At 37.1% G+C, this 18,967-nt stretch overlaps 1 protein-coding gene across 1 annotated transcript in view; it reads right to left on the minus strand.

The window, feature by feature from the left end:
* ELP5 (elongator acetyltransferase complex subunit 5) overlaps positions 1–18,967 on the minus strand; it is a 107,387-nt gene that overhangs the window by 42,070 nt on the left and 46,350 nt on the right. The window contains exons 2-4 of the mRNA XM_053718441.1: positions 18,658–18,718; positions 6,767–6,847; positions 6,047–6,270 (exon numbers count right to left, since the gene is read on the minus strand). Coding sequence (XP_053574416.1) covers positions 6,047–6,270; positions 6,767–6,847; positions 18,658–18,718 — 366 coding nt within the window. The remainder of the gene's footprint in view (positions 1–6,046; positions 6,271–6,766; positions 6,848–18,657; positions 18,719–18,967) is intronic.

Consider the following 18,967-nt stretch of genomic DNA (forward strand, 5'->3'; position numbering starts at 1 on the left):
GCAAATAAACAGCAACTTGGAAATACTTTTCAAAGTAATTTACAAATAATATGAAAACGAACTGTGCCTTTAAGAAGCACAGAAAAATATTATAACAGTTAAAATAATTAAGTTATAGCATCAATCTTTGTCAAAATATACAGTTTTAGCAAAGGATTGTTCCCCTCAGCAAATGATAACTAACCCAGGCAGCAGAAAAAAATACACAAATAAACGTTTTTTATATCACAGTCAATACCATCAGCACAGCTCTGCTGTAATGATTACTTCCCTCAAAAAAAGGCTTTTGAGATCCCTGAACTCTGTAGAGATGAACCGGATCATGCAGGAAGAAAATGAACCTCTGACTGAGTTTTTTCTGATGCGTAGTGAAAGCACCAAAATGGCCCCTCCCCCACACACATAACAGTGAGAGGGATCAGTGAACTGCTCTAATTTAAATCAAAACTATTGCCAAGTGGAAAAAAAGTGCCCAAAATATTTTTTCACCCAGTACCTCAGAGAAAAAAACGTTTTTACATGCCAGCAAAAAAACGTTTTACCTCAATAATTAATTGTCATTTAAAACCTATTGCAAGTCCCTGCAAAATAGGTTAAGTCTATGTATACAGTTTAAAAGCCAGAGAAGTACCATTTCCCAGAAAACTGAAGTGTAAAATATACATACATGACAGCCTGATATCAGCTACATCTACTGCATTCAAGGCTGAGTTTACATTATAACGGTATGGCAGGATTTTCTCATCAATTCCATGTCAGAAAATAATAAACTGCTACATACCTCTTTGCAGATTAATCTGCCTGCTGTCCCCTGGTCTGAAGTTTACCTCTCCTCAGATGGCCGAGAAACAGCAATATGATCTTAACTACTCCGGCTAAAATCATAGAAAAACTCAGGTAGATTCTTCTTCAAATTCTACCAGAGAAGGAATAACACACTCCGGTGCTATTATAAAATAACAAACTTTTGATTGAAGATATAAAAACTAAATATATCACCATAGTCCTCTCACACATCCTATCTAGTCGTTGGGTGCAAGAGAATGACTGGAGGTGACGTAGAGGGGAGGAGCTATATAGCAACTCTGCTGGGTGAATCCTCTTGCACTTCCTGTAGGGGAGCAGTTAATATCCCACAAGTAATGATGACCCGTGGACTGATCACACTTAACAGAAGAAAAACAACATATAAAGCAAAATTATCAATTTCCTTATATGGCAGTTTCAGGAACGGGAAAAAAATGCAAACAACATAGCCCTCTGAGCATAGAAAAAGGCAAGAGGTATATAGGAAGTGGGGTTTAAATAATTAAATTATTTGGCGCCAAGTATGACGCACAACGCAAAATTAATTTTTTTGCCGCTAACGACATCCGGAAATGACGCAACTCTCGTCATGGCAGACACAACCTTGTGCAAGGAAACCTGGCGGCAACTAAGACGCCGGAAATGACAAATTTGCAACACTGAACGTACCTTCGCACCAAAAAAATTCTCGCGCCAAGAATGATGCAATAAATATCAGCATTTTGCGACCTCGTGAGGCTAATTTTGCCTGCGAAAATTAATGAAAAAACAGTCAATTTGAAGAAAAGACTATACCCCAGGTAAGAAAAAATAACTTCCTAAATATGTTTTCCCTATTTTAAAACTGATAGTCTGCAAAAGGAAATATACATAAACGTGACTCATGGCAAATATAAGAACAATACATATATTTAGAACTTTATATTAATACATAAAGTGCCAAACCATAGCTGAGAGTGTCTTAAGTAATGAAAACATACTTACCGAAAGACACCCATCCACATATAGCAGATAGCCAAACGAGTACTGAAACAGTAACAGTAGAGGTAATGGAATATATCGTCAATCTGAAAAGGGAGGTAGGAGGTGAATCTCTACGACCGATAAACAGAGAACCTTTGAAAAGATTTCCTGTGAGGAAAACCATAAAATCAATAGGCAATACTCTCTTCACATCCCTCTGACATTCACTGTACTCTGAGAGGAAATCAGGCTTCAAAATGCTGAGAAGCGCATATCACAGAAGAAAATCAAGCACAAACTTACTTCACCACCTCCATAGGAGGCAAAGTTTGTAAAACTGAATTGTGGGTGTGGTGAGGGGTGTATTTATAGGCATTTTGAGGTTTGGGAAACTTTGCCCCTCCTGGTAGGATTGTATATACTATACCTCACTAGCTCATGGACTCTTGCCAATATGAAAAAAATGAATTTATCAGGTAAGTTCTTACATAAATGATGTTTTCTTTCATGTAATTGGCAAGAGTCCATGAGCTAGTGACGTATGGGATAGAAATACCCTAGATGTGGAAGTCCACAGAAGAGTCACTAGAAAGGGAGGGATAAAATAACAACAGCTATTTCCACTGAGAAATTAAATCCACACAATAAATAAGTTTTCCTTGAAAACACATAAATCAAAAGCAGTAGAATCAAACTGAAACAGCTGCCTGAAAAACTTCTCCTACCAAAGACTGCTTCAGAAGAAGCAAATACATCAAAATGGTAAAAACAATAAAAGTATGCAAAGAAGACCAAATTACTGATTTGCAAATTTGATCAACTTAAGCTTCATTCTGAAAAAGCCCAAGAAATGGCAAACTGAATTTAGTAGAATGAGCTGTAAATCTCTGAGGCGGAGCCTGCCCTGCCTCAAAATAAGTCTTGAAAAACAAAAGCTTTAATCAGGATGCCAAAGAAATGGCAAAGGCTTCCTAACCTTTTCTGGAACCAGAAAAACAGCAGATAGACTAGAAGTCTTCTGAAATCCTAGTATATATATACACACACACACATATATATATATATATATATATATATATATATATATATATATATATATATATATATATATATATATATATATATATATATATATATATATATATATATATATATATATATATATATAAAAGCACTCTCACCTCCTCCTCAGTAAACGGCCAGGGTGACAGGAACAGTGGTTATTTATAGTATAAAATAGATCTGCACTCACTGGACTTTTAAAAAAACAAAACATGGTTTATTGTTGTGAAGTTTCGGAGATCAAACCCACCCCTTCATCAGACCAATCTCCAAAACGTCACAATAATAAACCACGTTTTGTTTTATAATATATATATATATATATATATATATATATATATATATATTTTTTAGACTCTCAGTTATCCGGGAACTCAAGCAACCGGCACTCTCAAGCAACCGGGGGAAAAAAAAGGAAACATATTAGAACATAAATGTGCTCTATAACAAACAAACAGTCAGGATCTTGTAGATAGACCAATAGACAGGCACAGTAATTGATGTCTCAGGACTCTTTTCTGCTACACTAACCCTTGTATGTATTTAAATATTAATACAGTATCAAGTAAATTATGGGTTATGGAACTAGTTAGGCCTATTTTAAATAGTAACTCTCAAGCAACAAGAAATACACTTATCTGGAATCTATCAATCCCCATGAGTGCCGGTTTTTTTATATATATATATATATATATATATATATATATATATATATATATATATATATATATATATATATATATATATATATAATGGAAGGGAACTGCACTCCAAGACCGGATCAGGTAGTTAACCCCAGTCCGGAATGGGTGCAAGAAACAAGGGAGATTACAAATAAAAAGTAATACAACACATAGAAACACCCAGCACTCACCAGCTAGCTCACAGCTAAGATAAAATCACAACTGGAAAGGTTAGTCACCGCATCTGGCCAAATGGGAAAGCTCAGGCACCACGTCAAGGTCCTTTCCATCGCCTGAGTCCCTAACACAGCCACACCATCATGCGAGCTCACAAAGCCAAACAAACTGAGAACAAAGAAGGGGTGCACAGGTGGCTGTAATCACCCATAGAAAATACCAAACATGGAAGGGAACTGCACTCCAAGACCGGATCAGGTACACATCCTGTGACTCAGTAATATCCAGCCCTGGGTGCTAAATAGCACTCCAAAAAAGCTGTGATGTCACCAGAGCCACAGGCAATTAATCCCAGTCCGGAATGGGTGCAAGAAACAAGGGAGATTACAAATAAAAAGTAATACAACACATAGAAACACCCAGCACTCACCAGCTAGCTCATATATACACACATATATATATATATATATATATATATACACACACACACATATATACTGTATATATATATATATATATATATATATATATATATATATATATATATATGTATATATATATATATACATACACACACACATATATATATATTCATTTTTTTCCCACTTTGTTTGCTCCAATGACTTAAATGGTGGAATATGTTAAAGGGATCGAGAAATTCTGCATTTTGCAACTTGTCAACATATTGTCAACTTGTAATAGGAGCGCTACCCAACACGTGCAAAAAGCTCACTTCAAGCGGAGTTAGCACGCAAGCGAGAGAGGTTTAAACCACTCCCCATTGTAATCTGACCCTTAATTGTCTAAGACATAAACTGCTGTGATTAAATCTCCTGTAAGCCTCCAGATGCTCCAAGATCTCGTGACCACTTCATGGAAAATGGGGCAGGAAAGAACTGAGGTGAGCGCTGAGCAGAAAGTGACAAGGGTTATGTCATTATATGACGTGAAGGTCAAGAAACTGTCCTCAATTCTTTTCTCACCCATCATAATAGGGCATTTTAATGGGCAGCAGAGACTATTTTTAACATAGATTTTTAAGACAGGTAAGAACCATAGACCCATTAGGTCTAACCATATTTCCTACAAAGTAAAAGATAGCCTTATGCTTATCCCAGGCATTATTAAAGTCCTCAACGGTGTTTATCTTTACCACCAACTACTGGACGTTTATCCCATGAATCAACCACCCTTTCTGTAAATAAGTGTTTCGCAAAATTACTCATGAACCTACTATCCTACTACCCATGAGATCATGACCCCTTGCCCTTAAAGGGACAGTTAACACCACAATGTTTGTTGTTTTAAAAGATAGATAATCCTTTTATTACCCATTCCCCAGTTTTGCACAGCCACCACGGTTATATTAATGTAATTTTTACCTCTGTGATTACCTTGTATCTAAGAACCTTCTGACAGCCCCCTGATCACATGACATTTTATTTGTTATCTATTGACTTGCATTTTAGCCAATTAGTGCAGTGTCTGCCACAATTCATAGGCGTGCTCACAATGTTATCTATATGGCTTACAGGAACTAGCTCTCCCCTGTTGTGAAAAGCAAATACAAAAACATGTGATTAGAGGCGGGCTTCAAGGGCTTAGAAATTATCATATGAGCCTTCCTAGGTTTAGCTTTCAACTAAGAATACCAAGAGAACAAAGCAAAATTGGTGATAAAAGTAAATTGGAAAGATGTTTAAAATGTCATGCCTTATTTGAAACATGAAAGTTTTTTTTGGACTTGACTGTCCCTTTAAGTTAGTTTTTTTGTGAAACATACTTTTAGCTTCTGCTTTATATAGTCCCTTAATATACTTGAATGTTTATTTCATATCACCTATCTTCTCTCCTCTAAACTATACATATTTAGGTAATTAAGTTTTTTGTCTTTAAGTTTAGATCATGTACCATTTTAATTGCCCTCCTTTGAACAGATTCCAGTTTGTTCATACTCTTCTGGAGATATGGCCTCAAGACTCTCTGACACCTGTTATTCTTTGAGCTCTACTATACAATATCCATATATGATTTACATTATGATGGGACAATCTACTGCAGATGAGATCAAGGGCATATAGATGATTCCTATTATGTTAAATAGGTGTAGTAAAATGTTCTACTGAATCAAAATAAATGTGTTTCATAACTGATTTCTGCAAAGTATAATGCTTGGTGAAACTTTGCAGTGATAGGATTAAAGATAGAGTAAGTTACGTCACCTATATGTTTAAAATGAAATAAGGTCTATTAAATCTTATTATGCTACTATCAATGCAAAATTTGTTGCAAATGTAATTTAATTAATCATAAGAAGAAACATATTGAGCTCATGGTTATTGTGCTCCTCTTACCTGCACCTTTCCGCCCCCTTGGCAAGTTTCGTAGAGTGTGGCAGACAGATGGAAGAGGGCAATGTGCAAGTAGCCAACTGAGTGAATCCAGGACTATAGTCACAGGGTGGCTGTCATCTCCAATATGCTTCCATATTCTGTCAACACTGAAATCTAGGGGTGTGAGAGATACCTGGGCATTATTCCAATTCAAAGGGTCAGAAAATCCATCATGGAATGCCAGCCTGCGGTAGAAGAAACAAAGTTAGAGGTCCTTTTACTACTCACTGCCCTAAAAAAGTCCATAATCAATACAGGCTCCCAAAAAGAATACTCAGATTATAGTGATTTCAAAATTCCTAGTCTATCATAAGCATATACTGTTAATACTATAAAGAAAACAAGAAGCTGTGGGATAAGCCATTGGCCAAAATAGATGAAATTACTGATGAACAAAAAGCAAAAACATGTACACATAACATAGCTGGCAGGGGGTAAACCATATTATAAATTCACATAGGTTCTAAAAAAAGGGCTTTACCAATATCTACCCAAATAATGCTGATCCTTATATCTTCCCCTCATCCACCTGCTCTCACCTTACAAAACCTTTATAAAGGGATAGAAGCTACCAGCTGTAAACCATTACACTATAAACATATTAAACTTTTATTTTGTACTTCTGGGGTGATGGATGATTTTTCTAACTCGCTATACATAGTATATTATACCCATTCTTACCTGGTTAAGATTTCTGGTGGAAATCCCGATGAAAACTCTTTCTGAGAAATCTCATACCCAAAGACATGGACAAATTCCTTTCTATAAGCAAAATAAACAAGATTATTTTTCCTTACAAACCCAAATTGAAGAGCCATTAACTGGATATCTGGTGCTCTGACCAATAAACTTAACCCAGCACGGTTTGCTTTGCCTCAGCATATATACAGCATGGCATTCCACAATTTGTTGTCTCTATAAGTAGCCTATGTGCCTTTGCTTTTTCCTTTGATGTAGCCCTGGTTTACATATGTAGTTGTTTACTATTTAAATGCTGACAAATGGCTTAAGCATCAGAATAGGTGTTAATGTATACTACTAACTGCTATCAGAAAGCAATGCAAAGAAACAGTTTGATAGTTGGAAAAAAGAGGGAAGCGACAAGACTTTGTTATATAATCCTGCTTTGCTGCCCTATAGTGCTCTGTGGTTAAGCGTATAATTAAATCACTAATCTGCTAAACTTGTGGTTAACATGCTGACAGTTGTCTGTCATTATTATGAATGCCAACATGTAGCTGCGCCGGCATTCAAATAAACTAAAAAATATTGGGAGGGAAATTGCCATGGAGATCTAGTCAATTTCCCTCAAGGTCCAGCTCTGTGCCCTAGGCCTGCACTCTATCCCCCCTTTCTTCAACCACAGATTTCCTCTAACACTCATACATAAGTCTTACCAGTGTGCTAACCAGCCACTGAGTGACATCAGTATGAGAAGTCAGTATTCTGTCAGCAACTGGAATTAATTACTTTGTTGAGTGGTACTACTATACTGTATTTATATATATATATATATATATATATATACACACATACACACACACACACACACATACATACAACATTTTCACTAGCCATTGGCGACAAGGATATGTTATTCCTCTAGGGACCCCATTAGTGCTTAGATTGTTACTTCTGAGAGGATAAACAGGGGCAGAGAGGGATTGGAGAGGAAAAGTGAAAGTGGAGAAAAAGATAGAGAGAAGAGAGAGAGTGTAAAGAGAAGATAAGGGGTAAAAAGAGAGATTGAAGATGGGAGGGAGTGGAGTTAGATGAGAGATGATAGTTATAAAACAATTTTGCCAGGTCTGCTATGACCTCAAAATAATGTCAACACTCTCTGCACTCTTCCTTCCTTTTTCTGTCCAGCTGTTGTCTTCCCCAGAACCCTAGTTGATGTTGCTAACTGCTATGCACTTATTCTTGTTAATTTATTACTGTATGTAGCATAATTTAATTTATGGCATAAAACAAAAACTGTATTAAAACATTGCTGCACAATAAGGTGTTTGGCATTGACTAAACATATGCAAAGAGGGGGGGTTAGTGGGAGTTGGCGGGATCATAAGTGCCGAGTAACATTTTGGGCTGGCTAGTAGCTTGACATTTTGTTTGAGCCCTGTGTGTGTGTATATATATGTATATGTGTGTGTATATATATATATGTATATGTGTGTGTATATATATGTATATGTGTGTGTATATATATATATGTATATGTGTGTGTATATATATGTATATATATATATATATATATATATATATATATTTTCACACACAGTTGTGCCCATAAGTTTACATACCCTGGCAGAATTTATGATTTCTTGGCCATTTTTCAGAGAATATGAATAACACAAAATTTTTTCTTTCACTCATGGTTAGTGTTTGTCTGAATCCATTTATTATCAATTAACTGTGTTTACTTTTTTTTTTTTAAATCATATTGACAACAGAAACTACCCAAATGACCCTGATCAAAAGTTTACATACCCTGGTGATTTTGGCCTGATAACATGTACACAAGTTGACACAAAGGGGTTTGAATGGCTATTAAAGGTAACCATCCTCACCTGTGATCTGTTTGCTTGTAATTAGTGTGTGTGTATAAAAGGTCAATGAGTTTCTGGACTCCTGACAGACCCTTGCATCTTTCATCCAGTGCTGCACTGACATTTCTGGATTCTGAGGCATGGGGAAAGCAAAAGAATTATCAAATGATCTGCGGGAAAAGGTAGTTGAACTGTATAAAACAGGAAAGGGATATAAAAAGATATCCAAGGAATTGAGAATTCAAATCAGCAGTGTTCAAACTCTAATCAAGAAGTGATTTAGTTTTGGACTTAGATAAGGCTCATCACACTTATTAAAGCTACGCTAAACTATCACTTCCTAGGGGTCTCTCAGTTTAAAAGAGGGGTATTGACGTTTGTGCATATCCCTAGAGCATTAGTACGTTTGTGAGATGACTAGGTTAATTATGTTTTGCTATATAGTTAGTTCAATTGTATTGCATTGGGATAAATGTATAAAATGTCCCTAGCACTGTTTAGTTTCCTCCTGTTTGAGAATCCAGCCTCTCACTTACATGATGGTTTATGCTTATTTTTCTTTTTTATGTTTATATAAGTTTCAATTGTTCTGACATGTTGAGAAACTGGTAGCTGCCTATCTACTGTACATATGGGAAGGGGGTAATTAACTTTGACACAATAGCCTGTTGTTGGATACAGGGCCCATATCCAACTAACATAGTTGCTAAGACATATTATTACCATAAAGGCTGATTTATGCCCCTACCCTGTACTCCCATAGAAGCAAAGTTGCTACAATCGCATTTTTAGGTTAAGCTGGCAAAAAGACTATATATATGCCACTACATCTCCCCAATACCCAGCACTATCTCAGTATATCAGAATGATTTACACACCCTTCTCCTTCCTCACTGGGTTTCACCTATCATTTTGTATCCTATAAGACTAACTCCCAGAACAAAAAATTCTTCAACGTGTTTTAATCATGCTTCACAATAGCAATAACTCTGATCTCCCCAAAGCTTAATGTTGTCCATATTTAGTCTGCATAGACCAACCAATTGTCAATTGCACAACATCTCTAGTAAAACCTTTTTCACCCTAGATGCAAAAGCAATTCCACAACCTATTTACTCTCTTACTATATACTCTCAATACCAAGGTACTGACTTTACCTACTTTATTTAGATCAGCAGGACTGATAAATAATACTAGCTAGCTGAGTCTATAATCTCTATACCTACCCTGTCTTCTTCACAGTTTCACTTGCTCTCCCCCTCGACATAGTAACATTATATAACTGGCGCCCTACACCTTGAAAGTCTCCTTTGGCATGCTTTCCATTTATTGTATTTATCTTACCACCCCCACCCTACTATTCCATAATATGTCTCCTAGTTTTAGGAGAATTAAAAAAGCGGTTTCTCTTGCTTATACCGCACCTTCCATCACCCCCTTGGTATCCCTTTCTATTTCATATTGCACCATAATACGGAACCTATCCAATTTAACCAGACTAATAGGTCTGCTTGACTTGTACCTGCTAAGTTTTTCTTCCTTCAACATATATCAGGGGCCTTTTTGAGGCCAGATATACAGCAGTTACTACCCTAATGTGTGGGTCGGTAGGCCCTAATATGGTTCCTGCTTGTTATTATTAAGGGGGTTTTGGTTTTGATCTTGATTTTGTTACAGCATATTCAATATATTACATCTTACATTTTAAATGTTATAAAACCAAGGTATAATGATGAGATCCACAGATGGTCTTTTTGGCCTATATTTGCCTTCCTCCATCTTAATGCTTTTAGAAGGTCTCTTTATGTTGGGCATCCTCTATATACAATGTCTACATGGTTTGTAAATTGTTGTTTTTATGTGGTTATTTTGCTACTCCAGGAATATTGAAGCCTTTATTGTATGTAACATGTAGCGCAAAAATTTGTTTACATAACTGATGTATGCCTCTCATTGTACCTCAATAAAAATATTTATAAAAAAAAACAAAAAAAAACAAACCTCTAATCAAGAAGTGGAAAATGAGGGGTTCTGTTGAAACCAACTAAAATTTCAGCCACAACTGTCAGGAAAATTGTTTGGGATGCAAAGACAAACCCACAAATAACTTCATGTGAAATACAGGACTCTCTAAAAACATGTGGTGTGGCTGTTTCAAGATGCACAATAAGGAGGCACTTGTAGAAAGATGGCTTGCATGGTCGAGTCGCCAGAAGAAAGCCATTACTACGCAAATGCCACAAAGTATCCCGCTTACAATACGCTAAACAGCACAGAGACAAGCCTCAAACCTTCTAGCACAAAGTCATTTGGAGTGATGAGACCAAAATTGAGCTTTTAGTCACAACCATAAACGCTACATTTGGAGAGGAGTCAACAAGGCCTATGATGAAAGGTACACCATTCCTACTGTGAAACATGGAGGTGGATCGCTGATGTTTTGGAGATGTGTGAGTTACAAAGGCACAGGAAATTTGGTCAGAATTAATGGCAAGATGAAAGCAGTATGTTATCAAACAGAAACACTAATTTTCCAGTTCTTGATTAGAGTTTGAACGCTGCTGATTTGCATTCTCAATTCCTTGGATATCTTTTTATATCCCTTTCCTGTTTTATACAGTTCAACTACCTTTTCCCGCAGATCTTTGACAATTCTTTTGCTTTCCCCATGACTCAGAATCCAGAAACGTCAGTGCAGCACTGGATGAAAGATGCAAGGGTCTGTCAGGAGTCCAAAAACTCATTGACCTTTTATACACACACACTAATTACAAGCAAACAGATCACAGGTGAGGATGGTTACCTTTAATAGCCATTCAAACCCCTTTGTGTCAACTTGTGTGCATGTTATCAGGCCAAAATCACCAGGGTATCTAAACTTTTGATCAGGGTCAGTTGAGTAGTCTCTGTTGTCATTATGATTTTAAAAGAGTAAACACAGTTGATTGATAATAAATGGCTTCAGCTAAACACTAACCATGAGTGAAAGAAAGGTTTTTGTGTTATCATTCATTTTCTCTGAAAAATGGCCAAGAAATCATAGATTCTGCCAGGGTATGTAAACTTATGAGCACAACTGTATATATATATATATATATATATATATATATATATTTGTGCAATCTAAAAAAAAGCGCACAAAGATCTTCCACATAGCGTAATATGTTTATTACCAAAGTAACAAGTAAAATATACTAACAATACCACTGAGAGGCCGATGTCTAACTCTGCACTAGTTACAGTTCCTGTGTACTATTGCCTCCATGATATCTATTGTACACTAAACCGGTGCGCTCCTAGACAGCAGAACGGAAGGTAAAAGGTGCATTAGGAGCAACTTCATACGAATGTAGATGTCTCTTTACAGGGACGATCTATCTTGAACGACTATGCTTTGCAAACTATTCCTGTCATGCTCTTACAGGACTGTTTTGCAAGCAGAGCCCAGTTTTATTACCGCTTGTGACTACTATAGGTTCTGAGGTCTGGATGAGAACATCGGGAATGGTATAACTGCAGACTGTAGTAACGATCCTGATGATCTTGATCAGATTTTCTTTCTCTTTCATACTTCATTTATATACTTGTATGTTGAAATGTTTTGTAAATTGCATTGATGAGTGTTAAATTTTATGAAAACTACACGCTTGAAATTTTATGTAATTCCCATAGCTCACGCTCCCTACAGATATTATGAATAGATTGTTAATGATTTATTGCTGCAAGTATATATCTACTATCTAGTGAATATATATTTAGAATTTATTATCACGCTATTTCCTGCCTTATGATATATAACTTCAGGGGAGCGTTTATGCTTTTATTATGTGTATTAAGCTTAGGATACTATATCTTTGTGCTCAGTTTCTGCTAAACCTATACAACAAGCTATATAGTACTACTATATATTTTAATGTATCAGATAATGACTTATATTGTGCTGTTTACATGTATTTTCAATCTGGGGTACTATACACCTATGTCCAGACCTTCCTTTAGCCTATATACATGGACTGAGGTGTGGAGTATTAGTTACTATAAATTTATTGTGATACTCCCCCTAAAATACTCTACAGCATATAATTTGCACCTAAAGATTGCCGACTTTCTTTGATTTGTTCTATTACCCCAATATATTCAAAATAGGCCCTCTAATATACTTTGTTAGACAGAGCTCCTACTTAGTCTGATTTGTAAATACACTGTGCTATAAGCCATATTTTCTATTATATCTTACTCCATGTCATGATACCCTGGGTACATATGATATTTCATATTCTTTATATGATTCTCTATAGTTATAATATTTCATGAAAAATAGAGATAGAATTTAGGCTCCAAAGTATAATGCCTTGATATTATGTGACAACTAGCTTCTACGATGATAAAAAATATATAAAAACAGAGGTTTCTAATGTCACAATTCTTACAAGGTTGTAGCTTTACGAAGCTGTGTAATGCGGCGATGCTATGGCGTAAAGGGAAGTCTGCCTTAAAAACCAGGCTAAAAGTAAAAAAGTGAGTCATTGTGAACCTCATTTGCATATCTCACCCAGAATCCTTTGCTGCATTGGAAACAATGTAATCAGAGAGTTTCTGTGTGAAAAGCAAGTCTTCTGACTTGTCTAGATTTGTAAATGATTTACACAATGTGTTATTTTCTCTACATTATATATATATATATATATATATATATATATATATATACACACACACACACATGTATATGTGTGTGTGTGTGTGTGATTTTGTTTTCTTTCATGTAATTGGCAAGAGTCCATGAGCTAGTGACGTATGGGATATACATTCCTACCAGGAGGGGCAAAGTTTCCCAAACCTCAAAATGCCTATAAATACACCCCTCACCACACCCACAATTCAGTTTTACAAACTTTGCCTCCCATGGAGGTGGTGAAGTAAGTTTGTGCTAGATTTTCTACGTTGATATGCGCTTTGCAGCAGGCTGAAGCCCGGTTTTCCAATCAGAGTGCAGTGAATGTCAGAGGGATGTGAAGAGAGTATTGCCTATTTGAATACCATGGTCTTCCTCTAGGGGATCTATTTCATAGGTTCTCTGTTATCGGTCGTAGAGATTTCTTCTCCTACCTCCCTTTTCAGATCGACGATATACTCTTATATACCATTACCTCTACTGATTCTCGTTTCAGTACTGGTTTGGCTATCTACTATATGTAGATGAGTGTCTTAGGGTAAGTAAGTCTTATTTTATTCATGACACTCTAAGCTATGGTTGGGCACTTTATATGTAAAGTTCTAAATATATGTTTTAAACTTATATTTGCCATGATTCAGGATAATCAGTATTCCTTCTTTCAGACTGTCAGTTGGTGTGGCATGATGGTGCGGCCCTCATTCCAGCACAGCTGGTAGGGGGCAGGTTACGATTTTTCAAAGATATTTGGATCAATTCGATTCAAAGTCTTTGGATTTAGAACATTGTTTCACAAGGGTACAGAATAGGTTTCAAGGTAAGACCGCCTGTGAGAAGATTTTTTCTCTCATGCATTCCAGTAAACCCAGTAAAGGCTCAGGCGTTTCTGAAATGTGTTTCAGATCTAGAGTCGGCTGGGGTAATTGTGCCAGTTCCAGTTCTGGAACGGGTTCTGGGGTTTTACTCAAATCTGTTCATTGTACCAAAGAAGGAGAATTCCTTCAGACCAGTTCTGGATCTAAAAATATTGAATCGTTATGTAAGGATACCAACATTCAAAATGGTGACTATAAGGACTATTCTGTCTTTTGTTCAGCAAGGGCATTATATGTCTACAATAGACTTACAGGATGCATATCTTCATATTCCAATCCATCCAGATCACTATCAGTTTCTGAGATTCTCTTTTCTAGACAAGCATTACCAGTTTGTTGCTCTTCCGTTTGGCCTAGCAACAGCTCCAAGGATCTTTTCAAAGGTTCTCGGTGCCTTTCGCTCTGTAATCAGAGAACAGGGTATTGCGGTATTTCCTTATTTGGAAGATATCTTGGTATTTGCTCAGTCTTTACATTCTGCAGAATCTCATACGAATCAACTTGTGTTGTTTCTTCCAAGACATGGTTGGAGGATCAATTTACCAAAGAGTTCATTGATTCCTCAGACAAGGGTAACCTTTTTGGGTTTCCAAATAGATTCAGTGTCCATGACTTTGTCTCTAACAGAAAAGAGACGTCTGAAATTGGTTTCAGCTTGTCGAAACCTTCAGTCTCAATCATTCCCTTCGGTAGCTTTGTGAATGGAAATTCTAGGTCTCATGACTGCTGCATCGGACGCGATCCCTTTTGCTCGTTTTCACATGAGACCTCTCCAGCTTTGTATGCTGAACCTATGGTGCAGGGATTATACAAAGATATCACAATTAATATCCTTAAATCCCAATGTTCAATCTTCTCTGACTTGGTGGTTGGATCACCATTGTTTAATTCAAGGGGCCTCTTTTGTTCGTCCAACCTGGACTGTGATCTCAACAGGTTGGGGAGCTGTATGGGGATCTCTGACAGCGCAGGGGGTTTGGGAATCTCAGGAGGCGAGATTACCAATCAACATTTTGGAACTCCGTGCGATTTTCAGAGCTCTTCAGTTCTGGCCTCTTCTGAAGAGAGAATCGTTTATTTGTTTTCAGACAGACAATGTCACAACCGTGGCATATGTCAATCATCAAGGTGGGACTCACAGTCCTCAGGCTATGAAAAAGTATCTCGGATACTTGTATGGGCGGAATCCAGCTCCTGTCTAATTTCTGCGGTTCACATCCCAGGTATAGACAATTGGGAAGTGGATTATCTCAGTCGCCAGACGTTACATCCGGGCGAATGGTCTCTTCACCCAGAGGTATTTCTTCAGATTGTTCAAATCTCGGGACTTCCAGAAATAAATCTGATGGCCTCTCATCTAAACAAGAAACTTCCCAGGTATCTGTCCAGATCCAGGGATCCTCAGGCGGAAGCGGTGGATGCGTTGTCACTTCCTTGGAATTATCAACCTGCTTATATCTTTCCGCCTCTAGTACTTCTTCCAAAAGTGATTTCCAAAATCCTAATGGAGCGTTCGTTTGTACTGCTGGTGGCTCCAGCATGGCCACACAGGTTTTGGTATGCGGATCTCGTTCGGATGGCCAGTTGCCAACCTTGGACACTTCCGTTAAGGCCAGATCTTCTATCTCAAGGCCCATTTTTCCATCAGGATCTCAAATCATTTAATTTGAAGGTATGGAGATTGAACACTTAATACTTAGTCATAGAGGTTTATCCACTCAGTGATTGATACTATGTTACAGGCTCGTAAATCTGTGTCTAGAAAGATTTATTACCGAGTTTGGAAGATTTACATTTCTTGGTGTTCTTCTCATAAATTCTCTTAGCATTCTTTTAGAATTCCTAGAATTTTACAGTTTCTTCAGGATGGTTTGGATAAGGGTTTGTCTGCAAGTTCCTTGAAAGGACAGATCTCTGCTCTTTCTGTTCTTTTTCACAGAAAGATTGCTAATCATCCTGATATTCATTGTTTTGTACAGGCTTTGGTTCGTATCAAGCCTGTCCTTAAGTCAATCTCTCCTCCTTGGAGTCTTAATTTGGTTCTGATGGCTTTACAGGCTCCTCCGTTTGAACCTATGCATTCTCTGGATATTAAATTACTTTCCTGGAAAGTTTTGTTCCTTTTGGCCATCTCTTCTGCTAGAAGAGTTTCTGAGTTATCTGCTCTTTCTTGTGAATTTCCTTTTCTGATTTTTCATCAGGATAAGGCGGTGTTGCGGATTTCATTTAATTTTTTACCTAAAGTTGAAGCTTGAAATATTATGTTGAAGCTACTAAAGATTTCAGAAAGACTTCTAGTCTATTTGTTATCTTTTCTGGTTCTAGGAAAGGTCAGAAGGCTTCTGACATTTCTTTGGCGTCTTGGTTAAAGTCTTTGATTCATCATGCTTATGTGGAGTCGGGTAAATCCCCGCCTCAGAGGATTACGGCTCATTCTACTAGGTCAGTTTCTACTTCCTGGGCTTTTAGGAATGAAGCTTCTGTTGATCAGATTTGCAAAGCAGCAACTTGGTCTTCTTTGCATACTTTTACTAAATTCTACCATTTTGATGTTTTTTCTTCTTCTGAAGCAGTTTTTGATAGAAAAGGACTTCAGGCAGCTGTTTCAGTTTGATTCTTCTGCTTATAATTTCAGTTTTTTTCATTATAAGATTAAAACTTTTTGATTTGGGTTGTGGATTATTTATTCAGCGGAATTGGCTGTCTTTATTTTATCCCTCCCTCTCTAGTGACTCTTGCGTGGAAGTTCCACATCTTTGGTATCTGCTATCCCATACGTCACTAGCTCATGGACTCTTGCCAATTACATGAAAGAAAACATAATTTATGTAAGAACTTACCTGATAAATTCATTTCTTTCATATTGGCAAGAGTCCATGAGGCCCACCTTTTTTTGTGGTGGTTATGATTTTTTTTGTATAAAGCACAATTATTCCAATTCCTTATTTGATGCTTTCGCTCCTTTCTTATCACCCCACCTCTTGGCTATTCGTTAAACTGAATTGTGGGTGTGGTGAGGGGTGTATTTATAGGCATTTTGAGGTTTGGGAAACTTTGCCCCTCCTGGTAGGAATGTATATCCTATACGTCACTAGCTCATGGTCTCTTGCCAATATGAAAGAAATTAATTTATCAGGTAAGTTCTTACATAAATTATGTTTTTAGAACAGGACAATAAAGCAATGGCATTGTGAGTTAATAGATATAATTTGTTAGTGATAATTGCCATTACAAATTCTAGTTCTAGTTATGATACCAACTCTTCATGCCTAGATTCAGCTATCACGAACAAACGTTTGTGCCTATTTGTTTGTTTTCTATATCGTTGAATATATTTTATGGCATGATTATGTTACTTCCTTTTTTTTTTTTAAGAGAAATGTTCTGTACTTTCTTTTATAACCTCAATAAAAATATTATTATAGTGTATGTTTGTATAACACACACGCATTAATATGTGTGTGTGTGTGTGCTTTTTGGTAAGCACGCTTATGAATAATATTTTTTTAGAGCGTGCATTTTTGCTGAAAAACACAAAACAAAGAAAATGATACTTCAATGTAGTATTTAGTAATAAGACAATTGGTCATTGACCTAGAGAGATGGTTAGACAGACAGAAAGACTGCTAATATTTAGCTGGGCTGGAATTACAGGCTCTGCAGGCAGTATAGTTGCACTGTGTGTGTGTTAGTATGTGTGTATGTCTGTGTTAATATCTCTGTGCATGTCTGTATGAGTATTTGTGTGTTAGTATCTCTGTGCGTGTCTGTATGAGTGTTTGCGTGTTAGTATCTCTGTGCGTGTCTGTATGAGTGTTTGTGTGTTAGTATCTCTGTGCGTGTCTGTATGAGTGTTTGTGTGTTAGTATCTCTGTGCGTGTCTGTATGAGTGTTTGTGTGTTAGTATCTCTGTGTGTGTCTGTGTGTGTGTGTGTGTTAGTATCTGTGTATGTCTGTGTTAGTATCTCTGTGCGTGTCTGTATGAGGGTTTGCGTGTTAGTATCTCTGTGCGTGTCTGTATGAGTGTTTGTGTGTTAGTATCTCTGTGCGTGTCTGTATGAGTGTTTGTGTGTTAGTATCTTTGTGCGTGTCTGTATGAGTGTTTGTGTGTTAGTATCTCTGTGTGTGTCTGTGTGTGTGTGTGTGTTAGTATCTGTGTATGTCTGTGTTAGTATCTCTGTGCGTGTCTGTATGAGGGTTTGCATGTGTGTCTGTGTTTGTGTGTGTGTGTGTTAGCATAAGTGAGTGTGTCGGTGCGCATGTGTCGGTCTGCGAAAATAGGTTTAACAAAATCTTCAACTTCAAACCCATAAAGCTCTTGATCTGGAACTGTGTATGTATGAGTTTTTTGTATTGTAGATGGGTGTAGTTTATGTGTACAGTACATGTAGCCCACATCCATGAGTTTTAGCCCAGTGGATATAGCCTATCTCCCTACAGTCTGCCACCCTTTGCAGTGTTCTCCTTTTAAATTACCTCTGTAAACTTGCCACCAGGAAGCTGTTCAGTAATTCTCTGCCACTGTGCAGGGCTGTGTCTGAGGAGAGGAAATGTATAGCAATTTAGCATACAAAAGGTAATAATAATAATATAATATACATATATTAACCCCTAGAAACCTTTAGGACGTTCCATGCTGTCCTAAAAGCATTGGGCTTTAACGCCGTTAGGACGGCATGGAACATCCTAACTTTTTCAGCATGCTGCTCCTTACTGCTTCTACAAAACAAATAATTGAACTAGAGGAGGGAAGGCGGTCCCCCATAATCCAATCCCACTGTTGAAG

The sequence above is a fragment of the Bombina bombina genome, chromosome 6 (assembly GCF_027579735.1).
Source record: "Bombina bombina isolate aBomBom1 chromosome 6, aBomBom1.pri, whole genome shotgun sequence".
Taxonomy (NCBI): Eukaryota; Metazoa; Chordata; class Amphibia; order Anura; family Bombinatoridae; genus Bombina; species Bombina bombina.